The sequence below is a fragment of the Balaenoptera physalus genome (genome assembly GCF_965194825.1).
Source record: "Balaenoptera physalus genome assembly, chromosome: X".
Lineage (NCBI taxonomy): Eukaryota > Metazoa > Chordata > Mammalia > Artiodactyla > Balaenopteridae > Balaenoptera > Balaenoptera physalus.
The window spans coordinates 130425189-130443098 of record NC_138903.1 but is presented as its reverse complement, the minus strand read 5'-3'; the positions used below and the strand labels follow the sequence as shown (position 1 = coordinate 130443098).

General features: G+C 42.1%; 1 protein-coding gene across 4 annotated transcripts in view; it reads right to left on the bottom strand.

Moving 5' to 3' along the window:
* MTM1 (myotubularin 1) overlaps positions 1–17910 on the bottom strand; it is a 98372-nt gene that overhangs the window by 4012 nt on the left and 76450 nt on the right. For all 4 annotated transcript variants that reach the window (XM_082445774.1, XM_082445775.1, XM_082445776.1 and 1 more), the window contains 5 exons: positions 15818–16003; positions 12064–12270; positions 10859–10951; positions 10133–10246; positions 5281–5457 (listed from right to left, as the gene is read on the bottom strand). In XM_082445774.1, coding sequence (XP_082301900.1) covers positions 5281–5457; positions 10133–10246; positions 10859–10951; positions 12064–12270; positions 15818–16003 — 777 coding nt within the window. The remainder of the gene's footprint in view (positions 1–5280; positions 5458–10132; positions 10247–10858; positions 10952–12063; positions 12271–15817; positions 16004–17910) is intronic.

The window sequence follows — 17910 nt, the reverse complement described above, 5'->3', positions numbered from 1 at the left end:
CGCCGCTCTAGGTGCTCAGGATCCGTCAGTGGACAAAGGAGGCCCAAATGCCCACTTTTATGGTGTTTCTCTTCCAGCAGGGGGAGACAAACAACGAAGACAACCCCGTGAGGTACATGGGACGTGGAAGGTGATGAGGACTACGGAAAAGGAGAGCAGGGTGAGAGGGACGGGGACACGCTGGCTACACTCTCAACAGGGTGGTCGGGGTGGCCCGCCTGAGGAGGTGACTCTTGGGGGAGCGCTTGAGGGAGGCGACCAAGCAGATGCTTGAGTGTCTTGAGGCTGAGCAAGGAGCCCAGTGTGGCCAGATCAGGGTGTGTGAGAAGGAGTCGCCGGTGAGGAGGCCGGGAGGTCAGAGAGGTCAGGCGTGGGGCGGGGGCCACACAAGGCCTCAGAGGTCTGAGGCTTTGGGCCTTGGGCTTTGGCCTTGGGCTTTGACCCCGGGGGAGGCGAGCGGCTGCCAGGACAGTGCTGAGGAGAGGAGTGCTGGCATCTGGGAGGTATATTTCACAAGGAGCACTTCGGCTGCCGTGTTGAGAACAGACTAGAAGGAAGCAAGCTGAGAATCAGAGGGTCCAGCTGGAAGGCTCTGCAGCAACGCACGGCCCCAGGCTCGGAGGCTGGACGGGTTTCTGAAGGCCGAGCCCAGCAGGCTCTCCTGACAGCCTGGGATGAGAGAGCAGGGAGACAAGGGTGACTGTCTGGAAAACGGAAGCTCACCTGTAGTGACAAGAGCGTTTGCTGGGGACGGGTATGTTCACAATCTCGACTGTGGTCACAGTGTCACAGGTATCGACACATGTGAAAACCGACCGCACTGCACACTTTGAACGTGTACAGATCACTGTATGTCAGTTACACCTCAATGAAGCTGTTTTTCCAAGTGGGCGGGCGGGAGGTTGACTGTAAGGTTTCTGGGCGGGGCGTGTAGGATGGAGCTGCTGAGCGCTGCGATGAGGAAGCCGGCGGGGGGAGCAGGTTTGGGGAACGGGAGGTCTGTGCGGACGTGTGACATCTGCTGCGCCAGCACCACTTAACAGTAAACTTTTACCATCAACAGTCCATTCTTTCCCCTCTGCCACCTTCTCACCCTCCCCAGTCTCCGAACCTCCATGCTCTGTTTCTGGTCTTGGCTATTTTGAAAACCTCTCTTTCCCATATGACTGTTAGAATCTGTTTGTTATTGTACCAGCAAGTACAATTAAGACAAGACAAAGAAATGAGAGGTAAAACAATCATTTTTGCCGATGACGAGGCTATAGAGTTAGAAAACTATTAGAAATAAAAAAGACAATTCGATCTAGTAATGGGTACAAAATATGTAGAAGTCATTAGTCTATAAACAAACAAAACCAATTTAGAGGATGTAATAGAAGGAAAGAGTGCATTTGTGACAGTGTATCAAAGGACACAATGATGAGAAATGAAATTCGTAGTCAAGTGACTATAAATCCCACACCTCAACATCGCCCTTGGGGAATGAAGCATGAAGTTCTAACTTTTCTATCAGAAATGACTTAAACCTCACCCAGGTAAGCCTGTGAATGTCTGTCCTCGTTGTCATCCTAAGCAAAATGGGAACTGCCCGGGGCAACTCTGGTTCACAGCCACGTGGAGTGCAGAGGTCCCCAGAGGACAATACGCGACTCACCAGCAGCCGAAGGTCCCACTCAGGTTTACGTGACTAAATTATCCTTTGGCTTTCGGCATGAGCAACTTCCTCATATTACATAAAAGTACCAAGTTTGCTTATTCATAGCTTGTCAAATGTAAGCATCGGTCTGATAGTTTACCACAGTAACTGCCTGTATACCAACTGGGCCACACAACTGAGTAACGATTTCAGTGGTTAAGTATATTCTTTTAGGTCTACGTTATATAATTTGCAAAGTCCTATGTGATTGGATTGTAATCTATTTCTGTATGAAATAATGTCCTGCATAAGATCTTTCGGGAAACCTGATGCACTTCATTCACACTTCCGTTTCCACATTTCTCCTCGAGTGTTTAATCATCATTGGCTTATGTTCCTGGGCACCCCTGCCAGTCTGGGAGCTCCTTGTGGGCAGAGACCACCTCTTCTTAATCTCTGGGTCCCCCCAGTGCCTGACGCATGGGAACGCTCAGTATTTCGTAAATGAAAACACAAGGTGCCGAGCGACAATAAAGACACGTGTAGGACCCTTGACGTTCAGAAAATCTATATAGAAAGGGTAAGTTATTTTCTTGGGGTAAATGTCACAGATCCTAAAACACACCAATCAGTGTCTCAAAATAAAAACCTCAATCAAACAAATATGCATTCCTACCTGGCCCAGTTCCATTTTGCTAAGCTCTGGGAGAATAAGGGGGAGAAACACATCACAGTAAGTTCTGCCAATGATGTCCCTGCAAACTTGACTTGTCACACAATTGTCATTACCTTTGTATATCATAAATGAATTGCTCTAAATGCCTGCAATTTCAAGAATTTCTCCAAGTTCAAATGGGTGATGGGAGATTACAGAACCTGTACAGAAATTGTCAACATTTTCTAAAAAACAATAGTTTTTTAAAAAGCCACGATAAATACAGAAAAGGTGAAATTTATAGGACAAACAGTGCTCATCTATATTTTTTAATCAGAAAAGGAACACGCCCCATGTAACACTGCTTAGAACCCTGTAAAAATTCCCATTTCCTCTTTACTTGATATTCCAAATGCTGGAGCTACGCTAAAGGCATTCCCTCTGTGTGCTTCTCAAATCCCAAACTAAACAAGTGAATGTTCTCAAGCCCTGGAATCTGTCACTTTCCAAAAGACTACACATTTCAACCATTACGAAATTGCAAAAGGCTTTCATGCAAGCAAGCAGAGACCTTGAAACAAGAGGGCCAGCTTAAACGTGCATTTCCCCAGTGGGAAGAGAGAGCACACACACACTGGAGTGTGGCCAGCTGCCAGAGTGGAATAAACAAACCGAGGGACAGACTGAGCACCGGGCCCTGCTGTTGCCCGACTATTTGTAGCGGGATTAAGCTGCTGCTTACGCAAGACTGGCCTGGGACTGCAGGAAAACGTGCAAACCTTTACAGAGAGCAATCGCAAATATTGACTATTTAGAGCACTTAGAACAAATGGCTCAGTGGACATACTTCTGAGCCCTCACAAACAGGCTGGACTTTCCTTCTGATATTGGATGCAGTGAGGCTGGGAGAAGGGAAAGCCTGACTGTGCCTTTAATAAAATGTGCAGTCTTTCGCTTCAAAAATCACCATTGCCATGTTGGACCGAGAAATGGCCAAATGACTGTACTATCCTTTGACAGATCAATTATCTTTACTTTAGAAGTAAAGACCTTCAGTAAAGAGCACTCTGATATTAGCTGACAAGTACATACACCTGAATAGAGAGTAGAAAATGTTCCTTTTCCTTAAAGGATCATCTCAGTCTAGTCGCTGGAAAGAACCTTCTTATGATGTCTAACAATTTATAATGATTAAAGAAAATCCTTGACAATCAAAACTCAGAAATTTTCCAGAGCTTTAAATTAGTTTACATCTTAGTAAAAAAAAAATTGTATTATTCATGTTGTCAGGAAAAATGTAAGTTTAACACCAATCAAAATAAATGGTTTAGTGGGGCTTCCCTGGTGGCACAGTGGTTAAGAATCTGCCTGCTTATGCAGGGGACACGGGTTCGAGCCCTGGTCCAGGAAGATCCCACACACTGTGGAGTAACTACGCCCATGCGCCACAACTACTGAGCCTGTGCTCTAGAGCCCGTGAGCCACAACTACTGAGCCCACGAGCCACAACTACTGAAGCCCATGCTCCTAGAGCCCATGCTCCACAACAAGAGAAACCACTGCAATGAGAAGCCTGCGCACCGCAACAAAAGAGTAGCCCCCACTCGCTGCAACTAGAGAAAGCCCACGTGCAGCAACAAAGACCCAACACAGCCAAAAATAATAAATAAATAAATAAATAAATAAAAATTTTAAAATAAACGGTTTAGTAATTAAAAACAATTTTTAACTAAAGTTGTGTTTAAAAGCAAGTGTCATAGATGAATGGATAAAGAAGATGTGGCACATATATACAATGGAATATTACTCAGCCATAAAAAGAAACGAAATTGAGTTATTTGTAGTGACGTGGATGGACCTAGAGTCTGTCATACAGAGTGAAGTAAGTCAGAAAGAGAAAAGTAAATACCATATGCTAACACATATATATGGAATCTAAAAAAAAAAAAATGGTCATGAAGAACCTAGGGTGAAGACGGGAATAAAGACGCAGACCTACTAGAGAATGGACCTGAGGACACGGGGAGGGCTAAGGGTAAGTTGGGACAAAGTGAGGGAGTGGCACGGACATATATACACTACCAAATGTAAAATAGATGGCTAGTGGGAAGCAGCCGCATAGCACAGGGAGATCAGCTCAGTGCTTTGTGACCACCTAGAGGGGTGAGATAGGGAGGGTGGGAGGGAGACGCAAGAGGGAGGAGATATGGGGATATATGTATATGTATAGCTGATTCACTTTGTTATACAGCAGACACTAACACAACAATGTAAAGCAATTATACTCCAATAAAGATGTTAAAAAAAACCCATTAAAAACAGATGCTTAAGTCAATAAAATAGTTGAGCCAAGTGAACTCAAAAAATAAAAAATAAAAAAAATAAAAGCAAGTGTCATTTTTTTAGTCTGCTATTTTTCCTTTCATAATATTTTTGAAAAGCCATAAAAAAGAACAAAATAATGCCATTTGCAGGAACATGGATGGACCTAGAGATTGTCCATACTGAGTGAAGTAAGACACAGAAAGACAAATATCATATGATATCGCTTGTAAGTGGAATCTTAAAAAAGGGTATAAACGAACTTAGTTACAAAACAGAAGTAGAGTCACAGATGTAGAAAATAAACTTATGGTTACCAAAGGGGAAAGGTGGTGGAAGGGATAAATTGGGAGACTGGGAGTGACATATACACACTACTATATATAAAGTAGATAACTAATAAGGACCTACTGTATAGCACAGGGATCTCTACTCAATACTCTGTAATGGCCTATATGGGAAAAGAACCTAAAAAAGAGTGGATATAGATATATGCATAACAGATTCACCTTGCTGTACACCTGAAAGTAACACTACATTGCAGATCAACTATACCCCAATAAAAATTTAAAATAAAAATTTTTTTAAATGTACTACATAACATTATTTAAGTCCAGAAGTAGTACTCAGTCGACATCACTGTAATTCACAACGCTACTTCACTTACTTGTTGCTTGATTCTGGGGTTCCATCTAATGTAGTAATTCACCCAAAGTTCCAAGTGACGCATACTGGCAACTGGATATAAAACTCGATTGATTTCTTTAGTGTAGAAGGGATTTTTGAATTTGTCTTTATTACTGTTTATCAGCGACCATAAAGAAACAGTTCTTTCTGTAACTTTCTAGAGGAAAGAGAAAGTGGAAAACCTAAGTAAAAACACACCCTGGTACACAAACCATTTTGCAGGCTGCGGCGATACAGCTGAGCATCAACTTGAATCACACACGTACATTATCCCCATAATAGCTCAAAAAGCCTTCTGCGCCTGGGAGTGCTGAGCACCACTTCCCAGTATTTGCATAGATAATGGCTTGAGAGCCACTGTTTCTGCCTGAAGAGAGAGGGGAAGGATGCTCTAACATTAAATGCAGCTCACTGACCTAAGAAGACTATTCCTGGCTAGGGAAAACATTTATGAACAGATGGGCAGTACGCTCTTTTGAATTCAGCAGCAAGAAAAATTATCATAAGATCTCGCTGACTTTTTCCATTTTTGTGTGTGTTAGAACTACAAAATCTCAACCTGTGTCTACTTGACAGTAGGCATCTAGACAAAGCGTTATGTTAATCAAACATCCAGATGTTTAATGCATCATGCCAGTATCCAGATATTTGAAACACGTAGATAACTGACTTCACTGAATCTTCAATTTTCAGTCTGGTGTCCATCATCTCATACAGATATTCACATCTTCATTGTTTTTTAACTATAGATTTTTACCCATTTTGATCATAAGTAGAGGAAAATCAAAACTTGGGAAATAAAAATACAAATATTAAAATTACTGAAGGCAAAATTGGAAACTCTTCCTAGTAATGACGTCAAGGAGAAAGGACCAGTAAGCTAAAACTGGAAGCTGAAAAGAACAGCTTGAAATAAGTGACTGAAGAAATTTTTTGAACATACACATTTCGTGAATGTGAACGGTAATAATAGCAGCATAATTTTGCCTTCCTTGGGATCCACCTAAAACTTCATTTGTCCCTTTCTGATGCCACAGTCTACACTGCCTTGTGTTTATTTGCATGCTTGTTTTTATTTTTATACATACACACAGTTGATTTAAAGTCAAACAGCTTGACAAGGTTTGTTATGAAAAAAGTAGTCTCTCACCCTTCTCCCCCAAGCAACTGTGTTTGATTTTTAAAATTGATTTCGTTATTTGGTACTTACCTCCGCACCTGTGAGAAACACCCTTTTCTTGATACTTGTTGACTATAAAGTTACAGGCATTAACTCCTGACACTGCCACAGTGAGAATGGCTCCTCCCCATCCTGCTGCGCTCACACCTTCTACCCTGCCTCAGACCCCCAGTTAACAGCGTTGCTTTGGTTAGATCCATGTTTAGGGTTTAGATTGCTATGACTCAGCAAATGCTATTCCCAGGTAAGTCATGTCTTTTCTACTCTGATTTCTTTCCCTGTCCAATTTTTGGTTTTGTTTTCCTTTAATTTAACAGCTGTCTATTCTGCTTGCTTACTTCTCCTGGCATCTATCACTCATTCAACCCCAAACTCTTCCTCCAATGTCTTTAAAACTTTGATCAGGACACTCAGCACATCTGGAGTCCCCAGGTGCATCCTGGGAGCAGGGAGCTGCCCCGGCCACCCCCACGCCATGCACCCAGCTCTCATTCAGGAAGTCTCTTCTGTTTCGCCCTCTGAGGCTTCCCTCTGGCCTCTCTGTACTGGAGCTCCTGGCTTCCTGAACTCCATGCAGTCTTCTTTCTTGATGCCATGTATGTCTGAGGATATGTTTGGTCTACTTCACATCTGGTTGACAGCTGGGTGGTGAGAGGATTCTAGGTTGAAACCATTTTCCTTTAAAATTCGGAAGGCAATGCTCCGCTGACTTCTACTTTCCAATATTGCTGCTGAAGAATTCAAAGTCTTCCTGACTTCTGTTTCTTTGCAAATAACCCACTCTTCTTCTCTTCGGAAACCTGAAGGGTCTTTCCTTTCTCCCTGGTGTTCTGAGACTTCACAAAGATGTGCTTTACTGTGGGTCTCTTCTTGTCCACTGTGCCTGGGCACTCGGTAGGCCTTTCAATGTGGAAACTCACACATCTCAATTCTGGGAAATATTCTCACATTATTCCGGTGATTTCCTGCTTTTCTTTCCCTATTTTCTCTTTCTAGAACTCCTATGATTTGGATATTGGACTCCAGAACTGATCTTCTAGTGTTCTTATCTCCATTTTCTACCTGTCTCTATGCCCTACTTTTTGGGAGACTTCAACCTAATCTTACAACTCTTCTGCTGAATTTTAAATTTCTATTGATAGCACAATTTTTTTAATTAATTAATTAATTTATTTTTGGCTGCGTTGGGTCTTTGTTGCTGCATGTGGGCTTTCTCTAGTTGTGGTGAGTGGGGACTACTCTTTGTTGCGGCGCACCAGCTTCTCATTGCGGTGGCTTCTCTTGTTGCAGAGCATGGGCTCTAGGCACAAGGGCTTCAGTAGTTGTGGCTCGCGGGCTCAGTAGTTGTGGCGCACGGGCTTAGTTGCTCCGCAGCATGTGAGATCTTCCCCAAGCAGGGCTTGAACCCGTGTCCCCCGCATTGGCAGGCGGATTCTTAACCACTGCACCACCAGGGCAGTCCCTGATAGCACGTTTTTAATTTCAAGTTTTCTTATCTCTAAATATTCCTTCTAAATAATATCCTGTTATTATTTCATGGTACCAATATTTTCCTGTCTTTCTTGGGATATTAACTGATAGCTTCCTGTCTAGGTTTCTCCCCACCCGACATGGTAACTATTTTCTCCAAGCTGTTTTATTTCCCTCCTGCTTGCTGCTATTATGTAAGCTCTGAAGTCATGAGGCTTGTCAACTTGAGCTTCACCATGGGGAACCCTAGCTGTTGGTAATCTTTAGGTCCTTCTTCTTGGGCTAGTCAGTTTCTCTAGAGATGATTCCTTCTTTTTTTTTCCAAATTGAAGTGTAGTTCACGTACCATAAAATTCACCATTTTAAAGTCTACAATTCACTGGCTTTTAGTACTTTCCCAATGTTGTGCAACTGCCACCTCTATGAAGTTCTAAGACATTTTCATCATCCCCAAAGGAAACCCTGTACACATTAAGAAGTCACTCCCCATTCTCCCCTCCCTCCAGCCCCTGTCAACCACCAATCTGCTTTCTGTCTCTATGGACTTGTTTTTCTGGACGTTTCATATAAATGGAATCATACAATATGTGCCTTTTGTGTCTGGCTCCTTTCACTTAGCATGTTTTCAAGGTTCCTCCATTTGTGTCATGGGTCAGAACGTCATTCCTTTTGATGGCTGAATAATATTCCACTGAATGGATAGACCACATTTAGTTCATCTATTCATCAGCTGATGGACAGTGGGGTTGTTGACGTCTTTTAGCTATTCGGAGTGGGGCTGCCATGAACATCTGTGTCTAAGTTTTTGTTTCAACCCCTGTTTTCATTCCTCTTGGGTATATACCACTAGCAACATCCAAGGGTTCCACTTTCTCCCCATTCTTGCCAACAGCCTCTCACCTGAAAGATAAGGACCTGCTGCCAGAATGCTGGGAGTGAGCAGGGGACATGGTCTCTCACAGACCAGCTCTTCCCATTCACCTCATCCCCTGAGGACACTCAGGTCCCCAGCCCGGATGCCTACTCTCACCCTCTCTCGAGAAGAAACCTCTGTCCTTAACTCCAGAGACAAGTGGAGGTGATCTGGGGAAGCTACCTGCTTATTCTAAACAGACCTTCAGGTTATCTTACCCTTCCCTCTTTGCCCCATACGCTGGTACACCTTTGCCCCAGAACCTCTGAGTCATATGGGGTTGCTGCGATGCAAAGTGGCCTGGTTCTTGGCTTCCCCACTGCTGGTTTGCGAGTCACTTTTCTCAAGTACAGTTATTTCCCACTTATCTACTAGGTTTCCAGCTTCCAAGTTTGTTGCTGTGTCTCCTTCCTTATTTCCCCCTGTTCTTGTGGGTTTATGCCTTTTAAAAAAAATTTTCCCTTACTGACATTTTTATGGCATTTTGGGACGGTGACCTTGCATGCCTTTAACAGCCATTCCTACTCCAATAGCCAAGATATGGAAGCAACCTAACTGTCCATCAACAGATGACTGGATAAAGAAGATGTGCTATGTATATACAATGGAATATTACTCAGCCATTAAAGAATGAAATAATGCCATTTGCAGCAACACGGATGGACCTGCAGGGTATTATGCTAAGTGAAATAAGTCAGACAGAGAACGACAAATACTGTATGTGTCCACTTATATGAGGAATCTATAAAACAAAAGTGAGCAAATGTAACAAAACAGAAACAAACTCACCAATATAGAGAACGAACTAGTGGTTACTAGCGGGGAGAGGGAAGGTGGGAGGGGCAAGATAGGGGTAGGGGATTAAGACGTACAAACTATTAGGTATAAAATAAATAAGCTATAAGCTATATGTAGCACAGGGAAATATAGCTGTTATTTTGTAATAACTTTAAATGGAGTATAATCTATAAAACTACTGAATCACTGTGTTGTACACCTGAAACTTATACAATATTGTAAATCATCTATACCTCAACAAAAGAGTCATTCCTACTCCCTGAAGGCAAAGTCAATGTCTTACCCCTGAAATAAACACCACACACTCAATAACCCCTGGTTGAAGTGAAAACGCCCAAGCTTGGGATACAGAATGAGAAACTTTGCATTAACCACAAACCAAGCTATCAAATTCTTTGTTATTTCACAGCAGACTAAACACATTTTGGTGAGTCTTTAACTAAAAAGATGTTACAGATGTTAAACACTCACCTGTTTCTCTCGAGCGGATTCACAGTTGTATAAGAAAGTACCAAAGCGGCAACTATACAGATGATCCAAAATTACAATCAAAAGCCGTTCATTGAATTCAAAAGCTGTCGGGAACTAGACAGAAACAAACAAGCGAACAATGCATGAAAACTTGGGGCTGATCTCGCATAGAGCTGAGAAGAGGTGCATAAATGTTCCAGGAGGACAGCTGAGGCTGTGGTCTGTGGCACGCTACAGCTCACTTGTTGGTGCTTTGCACAGGGCTGAAGAGCTTAACTGAGCGTCAAGTAAAGGAATAAAGAGGGAAAAAGGGAAAATAAGCCCATTTTCTGGGCTCTCCTGAGCGTACAGGACACACAGGATGGTTTAATTATTTATGGTAGTCTAAGGTAGCAGACACGCCTATACACAAATGCCAGCGTAGGATGAATTGAAAAAGACGACTTGCTATTGTCAATTATGCTGCTCCTCCATTAGCAGAGAGAGTACAGTTAAATATTAAAATTTTAAAACTTTATTATGAAAACTCCCAGTCAACATAAATAGTAGTGAGAATAAAAAAAGTGAACACCATGTACCCATCACTCGGCTTCAACAATTATTTGCACGTGGCCAAACTTGTTGCATCTCTGTCTCTACCCTGTGTTACTCTGAGGCAGATCCCAGATATTATATCAAAATATTTAAACATTAAGTCAGATGTATTTTCATCCTAATATCCCTTACCTGTTTTGACATCTGCCATACACAATCAATAAACTGGAGAAAAATAGGAGATCGGTCAGCGTCGGCGTGGTTTTTGTCGCCATGACCTATTCTCTGAAAGGAAGTGATGATTTGTTTTAATCTCTGGGTACAAAACTGAGGAAGCATATAACTCACAAAATGTGACAATCACAACTCAGCAATCTGCGTTCCAAACGCCAAGCTTCTCAGAGAGTGAATAGTATTTTTTTTTCCCCATGGCAATACAGAAAACAACGTATGGTTTCAAAATAATGGAAATTAAGTATATAAACTTCTATAATATATCAATACAAACTGAGAAAGCATCATGATGCTATGTGAACATGACAACTATTTTATCCGATTGGAATTTTGTACAAGTCGTGGGCAGCTGCAGGTAGAGTTAAGTTACCAGTTGCTAAGGGACCAATCCCAAAGTTTCAAGTCTTGAAACCATGTCCAAAAGGGTGTGATTATTATAATTAAAAGTTCTTTAAAAAAAGGTTCTTTCTCAAAAACAAGACAAAAACCTCACCATTTATTCATTTACTAAACAATGACTCTTTCTACTTGACGATGCCGTTCACACTACCTGTGAAATTGAGATGAAGGCTACAAGGCTACACAGCAGTGTTTCTGAAACTGTCTATGGATTCTCTTCATGAGAACCATGTGCGGAACTTGTTCAAAATGCTTATTCAAAGGGTGTCTGGAAACAAGACACCCTTTTAATAGGAAATTTAATTTTAATAGGTTCTTTAGGAAAATAGGAAATAGGAATTTTAATAGGTTCTTTTGGTTTTCAAAAGAAATAGGAATTTTAATAGGTTCTTTTGGTTTTCAAAATGTCTATCAGAGAATAGTAAAAGCCTCAACAGAAAGTCTAGCATTTCTACAAAATATTTGGCTCTAATAGTTATAATATTAGTTGAGAAAGGAGTATCTTCCTTCTTTTGCACAATTTCAATTTAAACACTTTTTGTATTACTTTCAAGCAAAACTGTAAATAGCGCAGATGGACAAACATGTCTCCTAAAAAGACTGGCTAAACCCAAGGCGTCACACATTTCAAACCTGCAGAGTGTTTTTTATTACACTCCTCAGATTTTCTTTTTAAAAGGAAATCACTGGTTTCACAAATAGTTTTTTTAATCCCAGACGGTGGTGATCAGACATTTAAAAAACTAGCTTTATTGTTTACTTACAGATGCGAATTTATGTCCAAAACTGATCCATTCTTTTTGGACCAATATTTCAAAGCCCTCGATGCTCCGGTAATAACTGTCCAACATCAGCATGGCCAGGGACGTCAGCTGGGCAGTCCTGTCCCATCCATCGCTGCAGTGCACCACCACTGAGCTCTTCCCTGAAGAAACCCTGTCTGCGACCTGGATGGCTCCCGTCAAAACGAGCTGCCAAAGAAAAACATGCGAGTCAGTAGCTAGCTGGGAGGGACTGCTTAAATTTGAACTTACAGCTTTTAGCCCTAGTTAAAGTCCGTTTTAAAATACTATTAACATCTAGAACAGAAAGAGTTCTGAAAACAGAAGGCCAGAAGCTGCAGGGTCTGTTGCTTTTCCTCTACAGAAACGGCCTTCGAATGCAAGTAGGTATTAAAAAACAAGACAAATACACGAAAAGCCAAACTGCATTTCAAGCTTTCTTTCACATATGTGATTGTACGAGTTCACTAGGGCTGTCGTAACAAAGTCACACAGACTGGGTGGCTTAAATGACAGAAATGTATTATCTCCCATTTCTGGAGGCTGGAAGTCCAAGATCAAGGTGTGGGCAGGGTCATGCGCCCTCTGAAGGCTCTCGGGAAGGACCTGTTCCAGGCCTGTCTCAAAGCTTCTGATAGTTCCTTGCCTTCTGGCAGCATAACTCCAATCTTCAGATGGTATTTTCCCTGAGCATGTATCTGTGTCCAAATTTCCCCTTTTCATAAGGACACCAGCCTTATCGAATGAAGGGCCCAGCCTACTCCAGTCAGACCTCATCTTAACCAATCACATCTGCAGTGACCCTATTTGCAAATAAGGTCACACCCTAAGGTACTGGGGGTCAGGACGTCAACATATAAATTTTGCGAGGACACAGTGCAACCCATAACAGTGATCACATTAGAAAAATCACTGGCCCAAGAGGTCCAGTCTAGACCTTAAAGGCATGATACAATGGAAATCACCTTCTGGCCTTTAAATTGACAAGATATGAACTCTTATGTGGCTCATAAATAGCAGAATCCTTACCTAAAGATAAACTGACAGCCTCTGGTAGAAATTTGAGACCTACCAGTGACTAAATGTATGCATACAAAGAGCTACTGCTCTGATGTCATTTTTTGATGATTTAAGTATTTACAGAAGTATACTTTACAAACAGTAGAATTTACCTGTAAGTGTACACTTCGATAAGGTTTAATAAATTTATACAGTTTTGCGACCATCACCACCATCCAGTGGCAGAGCAGTTCTATTACCCAAAATAGTTCCGGGTGCCAATCTCTGTTCCCACCCTCAGCCCCAGACAACCACTGATTTGCTTTCTGTCTCTACAGTTTTGCCTTTACTAGAAATTTCATAGAAATGGAGTTCTACATTAGGTGGTCTTTTATGTCTGGCTTCTTTCACTCACAGAATGTTTTCGAGGTTCATCCATGTTGTAGCCTGTACTGGTTACGCTCCATGACCACAGGCCTGGGTTTGAAACCTCATTCCATTTTCAACATGTCTCACATTGAGCCAGTCACATAACTGTGGTTCTTTTCTTGCTCAAGTGAGGAGTGAATGGTACCCCCAACCAGTATATTTACCTTTTCAGACCTGTGTGGTTATTTCCTTTAAAAAATTAAAACCACCTACGCAGTGGTTAAGAATCCACCTGCCAATGCAGGGGACACGGGTTTGAGCCCTGGTCTGGGAAAATCCCACATGCCGCGGAGCAACTAAGCCTGTGAGCCACAACTACTGAGCCTGTGCTCTAGAGCCCTCAAGCCACAACTACTGAGCCTACACGCTGCAACTAGTGAAGCCACAACTACTGAGCCTGCGCTCTAGAGCCCTCGAGCCACAACTACTGAGCCCACACGCTGCAACTAGTGAAGCCTGTGAGCTCTACAGCCTGTGCTCCACAACAAGAGAAGCCACCGCAATGAGAAGCCCACACACCGCAACGAAGAGCAGCCCCCGCTCGCCGCAACTAGAGAAAGCCTGTGCGCAGCAACGAAGACCCAACGCAGCCAAAAAATAAATTAATTTAAAAAAAAAAATTTAGGGCTTCCCTGGTGGCACAGTGGTTGAGAATCTGCCTGCCAATGCAGGGGACACGGGTTCGAGCCCTGGTCTGGGAAGATCCCACATGCCGCGTAGCAACTAGGCCCGTGAGCCACAATTACTGAGCCTTCGCGTCTGGAGCCTGTACTCCGCAACAAGAGAGGCCGTGATAATGAGAGGCCCGCGCACCATGATGAAGAGTGGCCCCCGCCTGCCGCAACTAGAGAAAGCCCTCGCACAGAAACGGAGACCCAACACAGCCATAAATAAATAAATAAATAAATAAAATTAAAAAAAAAAATTTAAACCCACCTAAACTGTATCTTTTTGCTTTGTCTATAAAAGCCCTTGAAGAGCCATTCTCAAAATCTACAGAAAAGTTATAAAGGTACTACAGAAGGTTCCCATATACTCGACCCAATTTCCCCTATTATTGACATCTTAAAATAGTATGGTACATCTGTCACAACTATGAACCAATATAGATATATTATTAAATTATTAATAAACTTAATTTTAATGAAGGCCATGCTTTATTCATATTTCCTTAGTTTTTACCTAATGTTCTCTTATTCTAGTCCAGAATCCTACCCAGGATACCATATTACATTTAGTTGTCACAATTAGATTTTTTGCAATTCAGTTTTGAGGATGATAAATTATGAAAAAAAACCCGAAAGTTCGAGAGACTAACTAAAATTATAACTCCTATCAAGTTGGAAAATAAATTTTGACTAGAAAACACTCTATCTTAATAATTCACCTATTTAAGGTTGGCTTTTTGTTTGTTTATAGAACTAAATGGTGACTTCTAAAATTGTTAGTTCCCTCACATAACTTCAAGTACTTTTTTTTTTAATTATTATTTATTTTATCTATTTATTTTTGGCTGCGTTGGGTCTTTGTTGCTGCGCACGGGCTTTCTCTAGTTGCAGCGAGCGGGGGCTACTCTTCGTTGCGGTGCGAGGGCTTCTCATTGCGGTGGCTTCTCTTGTTGTGGAGCATGGGCTCTGGGCGTGCAGGCTTCAGTAGTTGTGGCACAAGGGCTCAGTAGTTGTGGCTCGCGGGCGCTAGAGCGCAGGCTCAGTAGTTGTGGCGCACGGGCTTAGTTGCTCCGCGGCATGTGGGATCTTCCCGGGCCAGGGATCGAACCTGTGTCCCCTGCATTGGCAGGCAGATTCTTAACCACTGCGCCACCAGGGAAGTCCCAACTTCAAGTACTTTTAAAAGAATGGAGGTTTTTGATGCCTCTATCAAGATGAAGGATTGAATATAATAAAAACACAAAACTCATTCTTTAAACAAAGTCAATTTGAGATAAGTTTCAATAAAAACAATTGCTCTAGGTTCTTGAGGGTCATACCCAGTAATGGTTCAATAATAAATTATCTACTCCTAAATAAACCTGGGTGAAAGGCTCAACTACTTGCTATTGACGAGTTGGAAAGTGACATCTCTACAAACTCTAAAAAATATTCTGGAGATATTGTGAAATCTTTAATTTAAGTAAGCAAATTATAAAGAAACACAAAATTGTCAAACGTAGAGCCATATACAACAAATATTCTCTCTCTCACTGTTCAGTTTTTTTTTTAATTTAAGGAATCAAAAAAATTTCCTGATCCACTAAATCATTACTTTCTTTTTTATATATGTGTATCTTTTTTCAAAAAAATATACTTGCCTTGATATGTTCCAACCAGTGAGTAGATTCTAAACTGGACAACCAGTGAGATTCTTCCACATTAGGATAAACAATGTCTTTGACTTTTTTCAAAGATTCTCGCATGACATGAATGTTATGAATGTCTAAGAAGAAAAGTTCGGCGTTATGATATGCATCATCACTTTCATATCCTCCTCCTGTTGCCTAAGAAACAATACGATACACAAAACAGTAAGTTGGGTTTTCTATTGCTTCAGTAACTTACACAAATATTTCAAAGGTTATTGGTCCTCCAAATCTCAACCTAAAAACTTGCAACTTAGATACAATCATTGATGTGACCTGACTTCCTATCTGACACTAGGCCTCAACAACATTTAGTCACACTTTGAGCTAGGGAAAAAAGATGGCGAGCTGGCAATTTCCTGAGGATCTGTATTTGCGAGAAAAAGTCATTTTCAAAATGTTCTATAATTACTAGCTCTTCTTCCGGATCTGGAAAGGCAAGAGCAGGGTGTGAATGGTCGCTGTCTTCCATCAGATTTGAACAGTGCTCTTCAGGGGCAGGCTCCCACGGGACTGGATGGGCTAGAGGAAAACGACTGGCTTTGGAGACAGACAGACCCAGGTCGACAGCTCAGTTTCAGCCCCTCTTTGCTGTGTGATCTGGGGCAAGGCACTTAACCTCTCTGCGCCTCAATGTTGTCTCCTGTAGAACAGGGGATACTACTACCTAGGTCTCATAAGATTAAAAGGAGCCAGGCTCTATAACAGCTAACACCAGCCACCATTTAATGAGCCCCTCTGACATCCCAGATACTGTGATTCTTGCTTTACATAATTTTATCTAACTCTTACAGCAATGCTGCAAGACAGGTATTACTATCTCCATTTTGAAAATGAGAAGAGATGCTATTTAACTACCCCCAAAGTCAGAGGTAAGCAGCAGAATTTAAGTCATCTGACTTCACAGCCAGGGACAGCGCTGCACGTGGTGGGCCCTCGAGGGACAAAAGGTTTCAAGCGGGGACGAGATGGCTACCACCTGCCGCGGCGCCTACCAGCATCCACCCGCTAGGGTGGGCGTCACTTCCCTTTCACAGGGTCGTGAAGATGCCCGTTTTCCACGAAGACAAAAAGAAACGCTCCAGCTTTGTTTAGGAACCTGGCTGCATTCTGCTTAATGCTTTAAAATGCCATGGAACATGTGGCCTCTGGCCTTTTAAGAAAAAGTTGAATTATTCAGGGACCTGCGAAGAAAGCAAGCTGAAATGGAAGGATGCTAATTAACATCATAAAAACATATGAATATGTAAACTCACCAGTAAAGGTAAGTAAATAGTCAAAGCCAAGTTGTACTATCTTGGCAGTGCCTGCAGGGGACGGACAGACAAGCGACATGCCTGCCACTGCCACGGAATACCTCTTCTCTTTTCATTTACAATAGAAGGAATATAAACTTGTAGCTCGGGACAGAAGGGCCAACACATCCTATGGTTTTTTCCGGGGTTAGTCACAGAGAAGGTTTCCTGCAACAGAAGTAAGGCTACCACTTGAACTTCAAACCTGGAGACCTATGTACAAGCCAGAAGCCTTGATCTCCACAGACTCTAGGTAAGAAATTGTATTTTATTTAGACAGAAATGTGTTTTTAAAGCTTGCTGCAAATGGCATCAGTAGTAAGTAGACAATAAACGCTCACTTTGTTGTTTTCAAATCGTTATCAGCTAATGAATCCATATACAAATGGGTCATATTCTCCTCTCCTACCGCAGGGAATAACACCTTGCAGCTGCCGTCAGAGGTCACAACAGAGGTGCACCTATCCCCCTGGCAGTCACTGTTGCGAACTGGATCTGCAAGCCTCTCACACAACGACGACACACGTTACCCTCCCACGGACACATGACCTGTTTCTCTGTACATGTGGTTTGTAAACAGTTAGTGATTTTCAAAGACATTCCTAACTCTGGAGTTTCTTTCATAGATCACTGAAGATGATAGGAGGAAAAAGTAATAATTCATTGCCAAAGTTTCTGCCAAAAACAGACATTGACACAGTCCCACTTTAATTCATCACAGGCTGCTGGATCTTATCTGCCTCTAGGTTT